This window comes from Eleutherodactylus coqui, chromosome 5, assembly GCF_035609145.1.
Source record: "Eleutherodactylus coqui strain aEleCoq1 chromosome 5, aEleCoq1.hap1, whole genome shotgun sequence".
Classification (NCBI taxonomy): Eukaryota; Metazoa; Chordata; class Amphibia; order Anura; family Eleutherodactylidae; genus Eleutherodactylus; species Eleutherodactylus coqui.
The window spans coordinates 19,167,063-19,185,869 of NC_089841.1; the positions used below are offsets into that span (position 1 = coordinate 19,167,063).

At 43.5% G+C, this 18,807-nt stretch overlaps 2 protein-coding genes across 2 annotated transcripts in view; both read left to right on the plus strand.

Annotated features, from left to right (window-relative positions):
• LOC136628986 (zinc finger protein 420-like) overlaps positions 1–18,807 on the plus strand; it is a 457,969-nt gene that overhangs the window by 351,167 nt on the left and 87,995 nt on the right. The gene's annotated exons all lie outside the window — the stretch shown is intronic.
• LOC136629012 (oocyte zinc finger protein XlCOF7.1-like) overlaps positions 1–18,807 on the plus strand; it is a 45,065-nt gene that overhangs the window by 15,336 nt on the left and 10,922 nt on the right. Inside the window, exon 3 of the mRNA XM_066605117.1 lies at positions 3,392–3,494. Within this exon, the coding sequence (XP_066461214.1) occupies positions 3,392–3,494 (103 nt within the window). The remainder of the gene's footprint in view (positions 1–3,391; positions 3,495–18,807) is intronic.

Consider the following 18,807-nt stretch of genomic DNA (forward strand, 5'->3'; position numbering starts at 1 on the left):
CCTATAATGGGGGTATTGCTGAACACAGAACAATTACCGCTATAAACCTTGGGGTACGTGTCCCCAGTTTTCTCTGCTTAAAACAAAGAAAACTCATGAAAATGACAAATTTATGAAAAAAAAATGACACAATCAGCTAAAAAAATCAAAATTGGGATTTTGTTCCTTCCGCTTTATTCCAATTCATTCAAAAATTGTGGAGTCAAAATACACAGTACACCCCTAGATGAATTCGTTAAGGGGTCTAGTTTTCAAAATGGGGTCATTTGTGCGGGTTCTCAATGGTTTTGGCAGTTTAATGATTCTACAAGTGAGCAATGAGGCCTGGAATTTATTCAGTTGTGCCCTAAAATCCAATGGGTGTTCTCTCCATTACAGGCTTCACCATGTCCCCAGTTAGCAGATTGGGGCTACAATAAGTATGTTTCTGAACGCGGGACAAACAGGGGTATCCATTTTGGGGTGCAAGTCTTCATTCATAAGTTCGCTGCACAAAAAACCTTTCTATTAAAAAGACACAATCAGCTAAAAAATCAAAATTGGGATTTTGTTCCTTCTGCTTTACTCAAATTCATTTAAAAATTGTGGAGTCAAAATACGCAGTACACCCCTAGATGAATTCGTTAAGGGGTCTAGTTTTCAAAATGGGGTCATTTGTGCGGGTCCTCAATGGTTTTGGTCGCTCAAGAGCTCCACAAGTGTGATATGGGGCCTAAAGAGCCTTCAAGCTAAATTTCTGTTCTGAAAGCGACCGACTACTCCTTTCATTTAGGGCCCCGTTGTGCATCGAGACATAAAATTAGGGCCACAATGGGTATGTTCCTGAACACGGGACAAACAGGGGTATCTATTTTGGGGTGCAAGTCTTCTTTTATATGTGTGCTGAAGAAAAAAATCTGCTTTTAAAATGAAAGAATTGCCAAAAAAATGAAAATCCCAATTTTTTCTTTCTGCTTTGCTTGAATTCATTCAAAAATTGTGGGGTCAAAATGGTCAGTACACCCCTAGATAAATCCGTTAAGGGGTCTAGTTTCCAAAATGGGGACATTTGTGCGGGTCCTCAATAGTTTTGGTCGCTCAAGAGCTCTACAAGTGTGATATGGGGCCTAAAGACCCTTCAAGCTAAATTTCTGTTCTGAAAGCCACCGACTACTCCTTTCATTTAGGGCCCCGTTGTGCATCGAGACATAAAATTAGGGCCACAATGGGTATGTTTCTGAACATGGGACAAAGGGGGGTATCTATTTTGGGGTGCAAGTCTTCATTTATATGTGTGCTGAAGAAAAAAATCTGCTTTTAAAATGACAGAATTTCCAAAAAAATGAAAATCCCAATTTTTTCTTTCTGCTTTGCTTGAATTCATTCAAAAACTGTGGGGTCAAAATAGTCAGTACACCCCTAGATCAATTCGTTATGGGGTCTAGTTTTCAAAATGGGGTCATTTGTGGGGGTCCTCAATGGTTTTGGCCACTCAAGAGCTCTACAAGTGTGATATGGGGCCGAAAAGCCTTCAAGGAAATTTTGTGCTCTGAAAGCCACAAACTACTCCTTTCATTTTGGGCCCCGTTGTGCATCGAGACATAAGATTAGGGCCACAATGGGTATGTTTCTGAAAACAGGACAAACAGGGGTATCCATTTTGGGGTGTCACTCCTTATTCTCATGTGCACTATAGAAAAAAAATATGTCTTTAAAATGACATATTTGCAAAACTGTGACTTTTTATTTTTTCTCTTCTAAATTGCATTAACTCCTGAATAAAAACTATGGGGTCAAAATACTCATGACACCCCTCAGTAGATACATTAAGGGGTGTAGTTTTTAAAATAGGGTCATTTGTGGGGGTAGCTATCATTCTGACACCTATGAGCCTTTGCAATCTTGCGGTGGTGCAGGAAAGCAAAGTGTTTCTCAAAATGCTGAAAAGTAATGTTAAATTTGTATGTCTCCTAAATGGTTAAAAAAAAATAAAAGTTTTTCAAATGTGCATTCAGAATAAAGTAAACAGATGGAAATATATACCTTAGCAAAAATTTGTACAGTATGTTTGCACATATTTGCGTAATTACAGTTGAAAATGTGAAAAAATGACAATTTTTTCACAATTTTCCCAATATTGGCACTTTTAATAAATATTCATAAATACTATCCGTCTATTTTTTCCACCTATATGAAGTACAACATGTGGCGAAAAAACAATGTCAGAATCACTTGGATATGTAAAGCCTTTACGGAGTTATGCTATGTTGAACGACGCATGTCAGATTTCCAAAATTTGGCTCCGTCACTAAGGCGCAAACAGGCTTTGTCACTAAGGGGTTAATGACCAATACTAATGATAGGATTGTAAGAAGCTATACATATTCAGAAGTGAGGTGTCGCTAAAGTTTGTTCTTGGTTTGAAAACTATAAATAGTCATGTCTGCTAGAGAAATAAAGGAATTCAGTGGATTACACCAATGCTGTGGGACCTGTAATTCTCTGAGCAGCTCAAGCACTTATAATTGATTTGGAACAGCAAGAATATACATAGAGCGACCCGTTTCGCTAACCTCAGTTAGTTAGAACATAACCCACTGGGACAAGAGGTTTCCTGCTGGACCGTCTATAGACCTCTAACTCGAGAGCAAACCAAAATAACTTCACAGATGTATGGGGAGGATAAATAACTAAATGTTATTGTAAAAATATCAGAAAATATAGAATTCCTCATCTAGATCTCATCATGAAGAGCTAACTAGGAAAAAAGTAAAAATGAAAGGAATGTATACATCATGGTACAACCATTAAAGGGGTTGTCCAGTTACAGGATAGCATCCCTTTAATAGGACTGCATGCAATAAATAATAAACTGAGCAGTACTTACCCTTCTGCCACCACTGGGATCCCGCACTGCCGCCTCGCTGTGGTCCTGGCGTTGGATGTGATAGCTGACAACACAGGAAGTTCGGTGACCATTGCAGCCAATCAGAGGCTGCAGAGTCACATTCCGGAGCTCCAGGCATAATGGCACTCAGAATGTGAACACTGATGCGCGGAGGATGATGCCTGGACCAGCTTCATGAAGTTAGACTTCAGATGAGCTCCAAGTCACGGAGGTGAGCCATGCCGGCCTCTCCCAGCATGTAGAATGATGGCTCTCTCCCTATGCACAAAAGGGCAGAGAGCTGTCAGTCTGTAGGATGCGGGAGGGAAAAGCCAGCATGTCCCACCTCTGTGGCACAGAGCTCAGCTCCAAGCCAAACTCCATGAATCTGGTGACAGAATCCATTTAAGGAGCAATTGTAACATAAAAGTCCATCGACTCTGTCATGATTGATAACTTGTCATGTAAAACCTTCCACACGACTTCTCCAACCGTCTGCTGACTTTTACAATATTTGTCTCACAGCTTTTGTATCAGGACGAAGATCTGACCAATATTAATACTACAGAGACCAATGTGAGGGGCGATCAGCGGTGTAAAGAGGAGATTCCTACAGGTAACCGCCCAGGTGAGTAGTAACCACTAAATACAGCAAAGGGGAGCTGACTATTTCTCCATGGAAGAGTGGGAGTATTTAGAGGGACATTAGGACACCACGATGAAGGACCACCACTCACATCTCTGGGTAAGAGGAGACCTCACGATTATAGAGGAAAGCAGGTATGACAGTTACCTAGATTCACCCATCAGCACATATATAATGTATTCAGTCTCTGGTTATTTCCTATAGATGGATCCAGTAGGGGAAACCCATCAGAGAGATGTCCCAGCCATCCATATTCTCAGGACTGTCAAGAGGAAAATGTCCCAGAGAACCAGCAGGTAGATGACGCTGATGTCTCACCAGAATCTGACCATAAAGTGATGGAACCAAGGATCATTTTTACTTTTTTTTTTCTGTTTTAGTGTGAAAATCTAATTGATATTAAGGTTGAGGTTAAAGATGAAGCAGAAGAGATGGATATAACGGCTGATCAGCAGTGTAAGGAGGGGAGACGTTACTGAAGGTCACCTAGAGCCCATCATCTGCTCATCACATGCCAATAATCTATTCTGTCACTGTGTGTTTCCTACAGATGGACTCATGGAAAGAAACCCACCAGAGAAATGTCCCAGCCATCTATATTCCCAGAACTGTCCAGAAGAAAAGCCAAGTGTCCCCGAGAACCATCAGGTAGATGAAGCTGAGATTACCTCAAATCCTCTATAGATGGTAATGCAGCTTTTTCATATTGATAGCTTTGGTAGGTTGGGGTTACAAATGGTGTCTGGTTTCATGAAAGATAGTATTGAACTTCCACCTGTTTGCACATCCAGTTGGCAATTGAGATTTAGTATGGAACAAATGTAAAGTTCTGCAGTGTAAATCATAGACTAACTGCACAATTCCAATCAGCTGGTGCTGAAAGTAATCTAATATTGCAGATTAAGTTGTTTTGCCAAATTTACAAACATTTTTGTTTTTGTTTTTTGCAATCAAGCAAGATCAGTGTAACTAGCTCAACACAACTAAAATAAGTGGTTCTCCAACTTCTCTACAAAATGCCACATTTGCCATCAAACTGCCGTTTTAGAATTATTCACCTCCAGAAAAGAATCCCTCACAACAGCACACATTTGGAAATCAGGTGTTGCCTCAAGTACACCGGATGCAGCTAATCCAGGGCTTCATTAGTTGCATCAGATGTGCTTGAGAGAAAATACAGCAAATAACTGGACTGGCAAGAGCTTTGCCGACCTGATATTTGATTGTATGTTAGAAATATGGATATGTCAAGAAACTGGTCCAAAAAGTTAAAAGAAATGATTATTGCCTTGTGCAAAAAAGGAAAAGGATGCAAATTAATACAAAGGCACTGAATGTTCCTAGAGATATAGGTGGATGCATTGCACAAATGAACACTAGCTATACTATCTAGACATGTCAGAAAAAGTAATCTATCACCGGCTGCCACCAGATTCTTGAGGAGGCGAATGGTCAAAACCTTTCAATGGCTGCCAAAGACCTGCAGTAAGGTTTGGTGGCAGCAGCACTGAGGTTTCCGTTATATAGTAAGACACTAAAAATTGAAGATCTTCATACCTGAACTCCAACACGTCCACCTCTACTGACCCAAACGTACAATGCCTTTAATGACAGCTTACAAGAAAATAGGGAATATAACAATACCAAATACATCTGGCTGTTAGTTGCAAATAGTTGTCATGGAATTACAACTACCACCAGTGACCACAGTACTTAGCTTGTGATGAGCAGGAAAAAAAAAAGACCATGATTCATCTCTGATTCCAACCAACCATCAGATGAAGACTGAGAATAATCAGCACAGGTCCATAGACAAGACATTAGGCCTTCCCTAATTGCTTGGCAGGTGCATTAAGAATCAGAACACTCCCATAGATACACCGACCAGTGCTAGAGAAAGCTGGGAGGAAAATCCAAAACCATACTAGCATAAACCAGACCTCCGTGAACGAAAACTAAAGTACCTTCCCTACTAAAAGGGGCCTCTGGACCAGTATGACCAGGTATATTTGGATTATGTCTATTAAAATTCTTAACTAGAGGATCTGCATTGACACCTATGGCCGGTAACTAGAGATGAGCGAACGTACTCGGATAAGCGCTACTCGTCCGAGTAATGTGCCTTATCCGAGTACCGCTGTACTCGTGCTGAAAGATTCGGGGCGCTCCGCTGCTGACAGGTGAGTCGCAGCGGGGAGCGGGGCAGAGCGGGCGGGAGAGAAGGAGAGAAAGATCTCCCCTCCGTTCCTCCCCGCTCCGCAGCGCGTCCCGAATCTTTCAGCACGAGCACAGCGGTACTCGGATAAGGCACATTACTCGGACGAGTAGTGCCTATCCGAGTACGTTCGCTCATCTCTACCGGTAACCCATGTTTTTTCTTCTGGCCCATAACCCCACCAACGCACTAAGTACTGGAACAAATTCCTCATTCGGCAAGAGTCCACATTGCGGCTGATGTCAAATTAAAGATGCTCATTAACCATCACTGGGGCAGGAGAAGATGAGCCATTCCCTGGATCTACATACTTTTTTAGCTTTATTTTTAGCTTTAGATTTATGAAACATATTTGTAATCATCAAAAGAGCTGGCGATCTCCAATCTAAAGGATACAGAATTTATTCATTTTGTGAATAAATGAAATTTAATTGAAAGGACCAATAAATCGCGGCCCCAGTTCGAAAGACTGTTTGAGTTTGCTGCTTTTAATTGATAACCAGACCAAATCTTCCATTAAGAAATTAACCCCTCAGACCGCCTGCTATCCGCCATCCACTTAGAATTTTGTACCGATCTCTTAAGGTTTTTCTGGATCTCATCCCAAACTGCCTCGATGTTAAAGGAGCGTTAATTTAGCCAAAATAGACAAATATACAGAAAAAGCAGACATCATAAAGAATGCACACCTTGCTGATACATCACAGTACATGAGAACTGAAAAAAAAAAGACAAAAGTGAAAACACTGAGTGTCTCGCATATTCGTGTGCATTTCTCATAAAACATAATACTTGGCTGTTCATTTTCACATTTATTTATCAGCTACCCATAATGGAACAAACCCAAACCAGGGAGGGCTCCTAGCCTCGGAGCCCCACAAGACACCAGGAGAAAAAGAAAAAAAGAAAAGACAAGACAAAACAAACAAAAAAAGGGACAAAAAAAATAGAGAACACCCCCCTCCCCTCCCCAAAACTTTAACCCTCCCCCCTTAAACAACAACCCTGCGTGACTTAAAAAAGAAAAGAATTAGCCTAAACAGTAGTTTGGTTCAAGCGGGTATCTCTCACCATATCCATTCCCAATATCTAGACAGGCATCTCTGCTGCTGTTGCCGGACACTTCACCCAGCCCCCTCCAAACTTTTTGCAAACTTCTCAGGACATCCCCTGGCCAAATAAGTCAGTTTATGCATTGGAAGCACGGAGTTCACCACCTGGATCCAAGCGTTTCTGGTCGGCCTATCAGGGTGCTTCCAATTCAACAAAATCACCTCCTTAGCATAGAAAAACAGTAGCTTATATAAGGTGTGGGTTGCTGCTGCCACTGGTATGCCTCCAACAAGCCCAAAGAGGCACACCCGCTTTCAGTTCTTTTGTTCTCCAGCAGTAAACAATATTATCAGCACTACCCCCAGAGAACTGCTGATAAGGCTGAAAGATGATTTTTAGGTTAGACTGAATTTAACGATCAGGTAGCAGTGCACGAAAAGTGCATGATAGCCGCGCATTCAGATGCAACGAGGATCGCTCAAATGATCGCTTATTAGCGGTTTGTTTTTTTGGGGGTTTTTTTGAGCGATCACCGCTCCGTGTAAATGGGCCTTTAGTATTTACACTTGTGAGTCTTAATTAATATTAGGAGCAGTGCCAGTATAAAAACATGCCTCCATTAACCCCTTAGTGACGAAGCCTGTTTGCGCCTTAGTGACGGAGCCAAATTTTGGAAATCTGACATGTCACTTAACATATCATAACTCCGTGAAGGCTTTACATATCCAAGTGATTCTGACATTGTTTTTTCGCCACATGTTGTACTTCATTTAGGTGGTGAAAATAGACCCATAGAATTTGTGTATATTTATTAAAAAACCCAAAAATGGGAAAATTTTGAAAAAATTGTCATTTTTTCACGTTTTCAACTGTAATATCTCAAATATGTGCAAACATACTGTACAAATTTTTGCTCAGATATATATTTCCATCTGTTCACTTTATTCTGAATGCACGTTTGAAAAACTTTCGTTTTTTTTTTAACCATTTAGGAGACTTATCACATTTGGAGGAACACTTTATTTTCCGGCACCAAGCTAAGATTGTAAATTCTCATAGGTGTCAGAATTATAGATAACCCCACAAATGACCCCATTTTAAAAACTACACCCCTTAGTGTATTCACTGAGGGGAGTCAGGAGTATTTTGACCCCACAGTTTCTTTTCAGGAATTAATGCAATTTAGAGTAAAAAAAATTAAATTTCATATATTTTTGCAAATACGTAATTTTTAACACAGAATTTTTTTTCTATAGTGCACATGAAAACGAGGATTTACACCTCAAAATGCATACCCCCGTTTGTCCCGTGTTCAGAAACATACCCATTGTGGCCCTAATCTTCTGTCCGTATGTACAACGGGGCCAAAACCAAAAGGAGTAGCCAGTGGCTTTCAGATCAGACATTTTGCTTGAAGGCGTTTTAGGCCCCATTGCTCACTTGTAGACCCCTCGAGCGGCCAAAACAATAGAGAACCCCCACAAATGACCTCATTTTGGAAACTAGACCTCTTAGCGCATTAATCTAGGGGTGTACTGCAAATTTTTACCCAACAGTTTTTGAATGAAGCAAAGCAAAGCAGAAGGAAAAAATTACGAGTTTTGTTTTTTTTATCAATTATGTGATTTTAAAAACATTTTTTCTTTTGGACAGCAGACATATAAACGGAGGCTTTCACCCAAAAATGGATACCCCTGTTTGTCCCGTGTTCAGAAACATACCCATTGTGGGCCTAATCTTCTGTCCGTATGCACAACGGGGCCCAAACTGGAAGGAGCAGCGGGTGGTTTTCTGAACAGACATTTTGGTTGAAGGTGTTTCAGACCCCATTGGCCACTTGTAGACCCCGTGAGCGACCAAAACGACAGAGGACCCCCACAAATGACCCCATTTTAAAAACTAGACCCCTTAACACATTCATCTGGGGGTGTACTGCGTATTTTAACCCCACCGGTTTTGAATGAAGCAAAGCAAAGCAGAAGGAAAAAATTACGATTTTTGTTTTTTTGGCAATTATGTAATTTTAAAAATAGGTTTTTTTGTACAGCATACATAGGAATGAAGACGTTCAGCCCAAAATGTATACCCCCATTTGTCCCGTGTTCAGAAACATATGCATTGTGGCCCTAATCTTCTGTCTGGATGCACAACGGGGCCCAAACTGAACGGAGCGTCAAACTTTAACTGTCTTTTGACTTTTACGTGACCGCCATTATCCATTGGATAATGGTGATCACGTGACCGAAGACCGCTCACTGCGGCCCCCCGTGACATCTCTAAGCTCTTGGCTACCTTTAGTAGCCAGGAGCAAGGAGATTTTAAATTTTCTCTTGCCCTCCCCAGCTTCTGCGCTTGCGTCCACCATTCTGGCGACGGGCGCATGCGCCGAAACTGGGGGAAGGTCCATGGATAAGGATCCTGTCAGGGAACCTCGCTGGTGGCCTTATTTAAGTAATTTCACCTCCCCTCACGGATCCAATCCGTGATGGGAGGTGAAAATTGAGCTTTTTTTTTACTTTTACGTGATCGCTGTTATCCATTGCATAATGGCGATAACGTGACTGGGAAACGCGTACCATGGCACCCCATGAAATCTCCAGGCTCTTGGCTACATTTAGTAGCCAGGTGCGGGGACATTGTAAATTACAGCGCCAATCTGCGGCTTTTGCGCCTGCGTCCGCCATTTTGGCGACGGACGCATGCGCAAAAGCCGGGCAAGGTCCGCGGATAAATCTGGGGGCTTAAGGTACCTAATTTCATCTCCCCTCATGGATATGATCCATGAGGGGAGATGAAACAAACTTTTTATCATCTTTTTTTTACACTTTTTAAACTTTTTTTTTTACTTTTACATGATCGCTGCTATCCATTGGATAGCAGCGATCATGTGACCGGGAGCCGCATACAGCGGTTCCCGGTGACAGCTCCCTGCTCTCGGCTACTCATTCTAGCCGGGAGCAGGGAGTTTTTAAATTTCCCGGGCCTCCCGGCTCTCTGCGTATGCGCGTGACGTAATTCGTCTGGCGTGCATGCGCAGACGCCGGCGGCAGTGCTGGGGAGAAGACCGAAGGATCCGGACGCTGTGGAGGACCGGGGGTGAGTACTCTCAGCTCCCCTTACGGATCGGATCCGTAAGGGGAGCTGAAACTTTAATTGTTTTTAACTTTTCATTGAGTTTAACGCGATCGCCGGTATCCGGTGGTTACCGACGATCGCGTTACCGGGGGTGGGGTCCCGCGGCCCGGGATGACAGCTCCATGCTGTCGGCTACCTCCGGTAACCGGCAGCATGGAGCTATTACGTCCTGAGCCTGCAGGGCTGTCATTCCTAGAGGATGCATAAAGCTACGTCCTCTAGGAATAAAGCCCAGTCGGCCAGGATGCAGTTTCCCGATGGGGCCATCGTTAAGGGGTTAATCCAAGACATTTGGACATAAATCCCGAATACAGTTAGGGGGAAAAAAGAAATCCACTTGTCAGATAATCAAAAAGGCAAACACACTTAATTTAGAAAACAAGCGTTTGTTATTCTGCAGTTACTTTGTTGTAAAGAGACCTTTATATAATTGAGTAGTTTGATACACATTATAGTCATGTAGAATGAAATACAGCTACAAAATACAAATATTTATAGAATTAAAGGGATTCTGTCACCAGCATCATGGAGTTTGGCTTGGAGTTGAACTCTGAGCCACAGAGGGGGTCATGCTGGCTTTACCCCGCCTGCAGCATACAGAGTGACGGCTCTCCTCCTATACACAGAAGGGGAGAGAGCTGTCAGTCTGCAGGATGTGGGAGGGAAAAGCCAGCATGACCCCCTCCGTGACTCAGAGCTCACCTCCAAGCCAAACTTCATGAACCAGTGAAAGAATCAATTTAAGAAGCATCCACTTTGACATGTAAAACCTTCCACACGACTTCTCCAACCGTCTGCTGACTTTTACAATATTTGTCTCACAGCTTTTGTATCAGGATGAAGATCTGACCAATATTAATACCACAGAGACAAATGTAAGGGGCGATCAGCGGTGGAAAGAGGAGATTCCTACAGGTAACTGCCCAGGTGAGTAGTAACCACTAAATACAGCAGAGAGGAGTCACAGATTCTCCTCGGTCAGCGGCTGCTGATAGTTATGTAGATTTATCAGCTCTGGGATCTGTCAGTTTCCGCTGGGAGTTCCCCAATTCAGTCAGAGTACCAACTACTCGAGTATAAGCCGACCCGAATATAAGCCGAGGCACCTATTTTTACCATAAAAAACTGGAAAAACGTATTGACTCGAGTATAATCCTAACGTGGGAAATGCAGCAGCTAATGCAGTGGACACCCCACAGGGCTTAAAGAATCCCCTGCCACAGCTGTCCCCAGACAAGTTGCTATGTGCTAACACAATACCGAAGATGGAGACCAAGACCCCAATAACCTGTAGAGACATACACCCAGACCACATAATACTGGACGTGGAGACATAGAGACCGATAACAGAATACAGAACCTGATGGCATGGTCCCAGAAAAATGTGGAGAAATAGGGTTAGGCCATGGGAGGAAGACACCGAGATGCTGATCATCATGAAGATCTTATGCCAATAGCTACTATTTCCCATCTGAGTGCTGACCATGAATTTCATAGATCACACTTATATCCTTTATAGCCAAATAGACCTTTAACATGAAGATGTTTTAACGTGGTTCATCTGGAAAAACATCCAGCATGTCCTATTCTGGTTTGATTCACGAACAAGAATCGGACCTGCAATGACTGCCTGTCAGCATGGGGCAGCACACAGTCCGTATGTGCCCATGTGATGCCCAATGCGAGTTCTCAGCACAACTCGCACTCAGCCATTTGAATATGGCCGACCAGATGAATCATATTTCAGGTGTCACATCTTATCTCTCAGCTGTGAGTGAATGCGGTTTCTTAGAATCCCACTCCCTTACATTGTACTGTAGATTATACAATCCCGCAGTGTGTGATCTCACCGTAATACTCTTCCAGGTGCCATAAATGGGCACAATTGGGAAACAGATTCCGAGTAGTTTCATCCTAATATAACGTCTGAGCCGATTATAAGGTGGTTGGAGATAAAGTAACGGCTTACAGATGTGTTTTCTAACGGTTCCAAAGAGTTTGTTCAGAGTCTAATGACCGGACCGCCTTCAGGGCAGGATAAATGGTTACAGAGGCCCCCGCTGACCGCTGGCTGCTGCCTGCCTCTCAATAAAGATATCAATATGTCCTGAGCCAAGTCAGTGATCACCGGCACTCTGCATACTAGCAGTAGGAATTATATCTCGGGGGGTTGGATCCCTTTAAGGAGCCCCCCTGTGGCCAATGAGAGGGTTCCCTGCTTCCTACTGGCCATTCTGCTCCCCACCTCCTACTAAAGACTCCAACACCATCCCCCACCCGTCCCCTGGGGCTCTCATTCATATTATGGAATCCTATGCTCTATATTAATATCTAAACATACTGTATATACTCGAGTATAAGCCTAGTTTTTCAGAACATTTTTTTTGTGTTGAAAAGCCCCCCTTGACTTATACTCAAGTCAGGGAAGGCTTAAAAAAAACCTCCATACTCCCCTCTGTGTCTGTGTCTCCGGTGGCGGTGCGGCAGGCTGCTTGAATTCTCCCCACTGTCATCCCCCACCGTCCTCTTTGCTTGGCTCTGTCATCCCCCGCCGTCAGCGCTTTGTAAGTAAGAGCTGGGATTAGATCGAGCGTCAGCCAATCACAGCAGGTGCTCGATCAGTCACAGCCAATCAAGCTGCTTTAGAATTCTCCCTGCTCGGCTTTTAAATCCCCTGCAGTCAGTGCTGTGTAAGTAAGCGCTGTGATTGGATCAAGCACCAGCTGTGAGTGGCTGGCGCTCAATCCAATCACAGCGCTTACTTACACAGCACTGACAGAGCCAAGCAGAGAGGATAGCAGGAGATGACAGCGGAGAGAATTCAAGTAGCTTGTCGCACAGACATAGATGGCAGCTGGGAGGTGAGCATGGAGGTTTTTTTTCTACCTAGTATATTCTCAAGTAGAGCTCGGCTTATACTCGAGTCAATAAGTTTTCCCAGTTTTTTGTGGTGAAACTTACTGTCTCGGCTTATACTCGAGTATATACGGTATATCTGACATTAAAACACACAGACGCCAGCATGGATCTGAAAGGTTGCGGCATTTCTTTTAAACGGGGTTGGGGGGCGGAGCCTGGCCGGAGATGTAGATAGTCGCATCTCAGAGTAGCTCCTGCAAGATCCGACATTCCCATCCTGTTAACGGGACCCAGAGACGCCGAAAGGCAATCAAAAAGCAGCGGAGGCACAGTAGCAAGCTCCGGAGACAGAACAGACAGCAGCAGAGTTAATGGTGCGAGGCAAGGAGCGGGGGAAGGCAGATGAAGCCGGCAGCTGGCAGAAACAACATGGCGCCGGAGGGAGGGAGCCGAGAACACTCATACCGCGGCCCAGCACAAACAGTGCAGACACAGCACGTAAACTGGCGAGGTATGCCAGGGAGGAGGGGGGCAGAAAACAGGACTCCATAAGCCTAAAACAACAGAGGGGAGAGCGGGAGAGCCCACAGAGAAGCACACAAACGGAGGGAGCAGGAGGGGAGGAAGAAACTGCAGACACAGTACATGCAGAAAGTGAAAGTCAAAAGGAAAGAGCAGACAAAGCAAACACAACAACGGACCCTGCTAAACACAGCAAGGACAAGGAAAAACAAAATAGTCTACATGCTGTACAAGATCATGCTGGAAATAAGCAGGAAGTCACAAGTCAGGCAGACAACCCCAACTACAAAAATAAAGGTGCAAACAGTGTCAATCCAGACGAACACTACACAGAAGACAGCATGAATAATGCAAGCAGCCCAGGCATATGCACGCACAGCGCAAATCATACAGACACCTCAGAAAGCACTATACGAGACACCTCCCAAAGTGCAGAAGATGCCGCCAAAAAAGATCAAAGGCAGGAGGACGAAAGGTGCGCCAGGGAGCCTACGTTGAAAGAAATATTCAGCGAAATCACTAAAGGCAACGCATCACTGAACAACCTTAATATGCAGATGGGGGCGATGCAAAGTAATGTAAACCTGCTACGGCAAGATATGAGGAAAATATCAGAGCGTCTGACAGAAACTGAACAACGTATAAGCGACGTAGAAGACGCAATACAGCCGATGCAGCGAGACGTGGAAAAAAATCTGCATGACATACAATATCTACAGAACAAGGTAGACGACCTAGAAAATAGGTCAAGAAGGAACAACGTGCGGATTGTGGGCCTCCCAGAAAAGACGGAAGGAAGAAACCCTGCAGAATTTTTTGAAACATGGCTGCCCGAACTGTTCGGAAGAAACACTCTAACTGCAATGTTTGCAGTCGAAAGAGCCCACCGTGTACCGACACGACCCCTCCCCCTGGGGGCTCCAGCCAGACCGATACTCATCAAAGTACTGCATTACAGAGACCGTGATACCATACTCCAAAAGGCCCGCGAAAAGGGTGAAATCCAATATAATGGCGTGAAAGTCTCCTTCTATCCAGATTTCTCCACGGAAATACAAAAGAAGCGAGCAACATTTGTAGAAATAAAAAGACGACTGCGAAACCTACAAGTGCCCTACGGGATGCTGTACCCGGCTAAACTGAGAGTGGCGGCGCTGGGCACGACACAATTCTTTGAAAACCCAAAAGATGCAGGTGCCTGGATAGATCAAAATGAAGAACAGATTCGGAGGGGAAGATCGCCGCGCAAGACACCATGAAGAGGCTGCACCTAAAGAAACGTTCATGCAAAGGGAACCGAAAATTTCTGAAAGGAGCTCCTGGGACGACAGGATGCATCGCGTAGGAGAATGGAGGACTGGTACCCCGATCCGATGAGACAACGGATCAGTGAGTTACATGTTGGGGGTGTCTGTTGTTTGGTCTCTCTCTCGCATATTAGGGGAATATTAGATAAGATACAGTTAAAAGGGATAAGGTTAAACGATAGAAAAATGATTCAGGGTGGGATAAGGGGAAGAAATGTCAACGTAAATGTACAAATGATAAATGTGTTGCAAATAACGAAAATATGTATAGTAAATGTGGATAAATGTCTGTACTGGGGGATGTGGGGGACCAAACCAAAATGTTACTGGAGAAGCCCTATGCGGAGAACAAACAGTAATACACATACACATATACGGGGCGACACGGGCGAGACACAAATACAGAGATGGGGACCCTCCCAGTGCGACTCACTCATAAAAACAAAAAGGGGTGGAGGCGCCCAAAAAATAATAACCCTGCGGAAAACAAAAAACAAGGAAAATGGGTAGTAGGATAAGGGTCGTATCGTGGAACGTGAGAGGTATGAGTGACCAGACAAAACGATCAGCAGTACTGCAAGTCATCAAGGAACAAGGCCCGGCTATTATATGCTTGCAGGAAACACATTTATCAAAAGAAAATACGGACACGTTCAAAATAGGGGGGATGGGTCAGAGCTTCCACTCCACACACACGAGGTATTCCAGGGGGGTCAGCATAGTGATACACAGAAATATACCGTTTAAATGTCTCTCACGAAAAATTGACCCAGAAGGCCGCTTTATATGCCTACACTGCAGAATCTACAACTACACATGCATTATAGCTTCAGTATATATCCCGCCACCATATAATAACATGATAATGAGGCAAGTTATAGGTTTCATAACAGATAAACCGGACATTCCAGTCCTTATCATAGGCGACTTTAATTCGGTCATTAACCCTGCACAGGACAGACTAAGGGCAAGAAACGCAAACGAAGAAAGGAACCTGACACCACTAGGTAAACTAATAAACGAGATATCATTGATAGACATATGGAGAACACGGCACCCCACAAACAAACAATACTCCTGCTACTCATCCACATACCAATGCTTATCTAGAATAGACCTAGCGGTAGGGAATATTCAGATATATAGAGATATAACCTCGATAGAATATCTACCAAGAGTTGTTTCTGACCACTCCATCCTACGTCTGGACATACAGCACAGTAACACTGTGAGTCATTCCCAAAAAAGATGGAATCTGAACTCGCACTGGCTAAACATATTAAACAAGGAAATAGTGAAAAAAACACTAGAGGAATACTTCATATTAAATAAGGATACCACAAGTGTGACGATTTGCTGGGAGGCCATGAAGGCATATATGAGGGGGGTATACATACAACAAATCACACAGGCAAAAAAAGGACATAGAGAAAGAGGGCAAAAAATACGAGACAAACTAAAAGAATCAGAAGAAAATTACATAAAAGAGAAAACTATAACAACACTCAACCTATGGAAACAGGCCCAAGAGGCCCTTAATAAATACGTCCTAGAAACGGCAGCCACTAAAAATGGGTTCAGGAAACAGACATATTATGAGGAGGGAGAAAAAACGGGACATATGCTGGCAGTTATAGCCCGAGCACAAACCAGCCCCACATACATCATTGAACTAAAAGACGCACAAGGCGAGATAGTCAGGGACGCAACATCCATAAGAGAGATTGCACGGGAATTTTACTCCTCTCTGTATTCCTCGAAACTGGAAAAAACGGTAGAACAAATCGAGGAATACTTGGCGGATATAAGAACACATAAATTGACGGAGGAACAGAGAGAGTTTCTAGATGCACCAATAGACTTGGAGGAGATGCAAGAGGCAGTAAAAGATATGCAAAATAACAAGGCCCCAGGGGAGGATGGTTTCCCAATAGAATTTTACAAACAACATGCAGACACTTTATTACCACAACTCCTGGAGACATGGGCGGGGGCGGAAAAGGAAGGGGAACTACCACAAACAATGCGAAAAGCAAAAATAATAATTCTGTTAAAACCAGAAAAGGACCCCCTGTTGATGGACTCGTATAGGCCGATATCGCTGTTAAACGCGGATGTCAAAATTATAGCAAAAGTTTTAGCCAAGCGGCTATCACAAGTGGCATCCACCTTGGTGCATCCAGACCAGAGTGGGTTTATACCAGCAAGATCAACGGCAACGAACATCCGTAGAGTATTTCTAAACCTACAAATACCCGTAGATAATACCGGAGACAGAATCATATGCTCACTGGACGCGGCCAAGGCGTTTGATAGCGTTGAGTGGCAATACCTGTGGAAGGTACTAGAAAAAATGGGCTGTGGCCCAATATTTGTGAGACGAGTTAAACTCCTATATGCTAGAGCGGAGGCGGATGTGTCCATCAACGGGGGGTCATCAGAAACATTCCCACTACATAGAGGGACAAGGCAGGGATGCCCACTATCGCCACTCCTGTTTGCACTTGCAATAGAGCCCCTAGCATGCAAAATTCGGTCACACCAGGAAATAGTGGGATTCATAAGAGGAAACATGGAGGAGAAAATCGCTTTGTATGCAGACGACATGTTATTATTTTTAGGGGACAGGGAAAAATCTTTAGAAACCACGATGCAAACAATAAAAGAATTTGGAGCCTTCTCAGGACTCGCTATCAATTGGACCAAATCCGAAATACTATCAATAGACACCCCAGACATGCAAGTTGCCAACAGAGAATTAACCCTGAAATGCACCCCAACAATTAAATATCTGGAGTTAAAATTACGAAAGAGGTCAGTGAGTACGGGAAAATAAACCTGGAACCACTTATGGAAAAATGGAAACAAAAACTTCACATATGGAAAAAACTACCCATGACAATCATAGGAAGAGTGAATCTTATAAAAATGATATGGATGCCCCAATTACTGTATCTAATACACAACTCCCCACACTGGATAACACAAAAATTTTTCCACAAGGCCAAGGGACTGTTTAGAGAACTCGTATGGGGAGGGAAGACACCTAGGATAAAATTAGAACTGCTATACAATTCAAAAGAAAAGGGAGGATTAGCCTTGCCCAATCCGTTCTCGTACTTCATGGCCTCCCAGCTGCAACATCTCAGGGGATGGGAGACAGAAGAAACACACGTAAATCTCTTTAACGGATCACATTTGTTTGAAACCCTGGAACGTGGAGCGTTTAAAAAAAAAGGTCAAAGTGCCCCCACGCTATTATTGATACATAAAATATGGTGGAAGACCAGAAACATGCTTGATATAAAAAACTGCACACAACATACCCCCATATGGAATAACCCGCACCTGCCAGAAATCAACAAGCTAAAAGGATTCCAAGGGTGGAAAGACAGGGGAGTTAGGAGAATGGACCAGATACTGGAGGGGGGGGAACTAAAAACCTTCGAGCAGTTAAGGCAAAACCACGACATCCCCAATAGTGACTTTTACAAATATCTGCAACTTAGACACGCTATACAAGCGGAAAAAAACACGGCGGAAATAACAATGGTAATAAATATAGTAGCGGACATAATAGGAAAAGCCACCACCACAGCGGGGAAAATATCTGTACTATATTCCCATATACAGGACACGGTCAATGCACACAACCCGTTATCAACAAGAGCAAAATGGGAGGCAGACATAGGGCCCATTGAGGAGTCGCACTGGGAGGAAATCCTACAAATGACACCCAAGCTATCTCTGAGCGAATCACACAGAGTCTCACAAATATTTCTAATACACAGAGTGTACCGCACCCCGGCCTTCTTACACAATATAGGAATGAGAACCTCCCCGATATGTGTAAGGTGCAAAACCCACACGGCGGACCTAATCCACATGCTATGGCGATGTCCGAAATTGCACAGATATTGGGAATAAGAAATGCAATTAACGCGGCATTTGGCATACGTATGGACTTTACACCATACGTGTGCATTCTGGGATACATACAGGATCTAACATTAGATGATCATGAAAAACTAGCGGTAGCCAGACTATTGTATATAGCCAGAAAAACAATAGCCCAGCGCTGGTTGGACGAAGAACCACCCACGCTGGGAGAATTCAAAAATAAGGTCAACCAAATTTTACCGTGGGAAAGGAGTATTTACACTAAGCGTAAGACCAGTCAAAAATATCAGGACATATGGCTGAG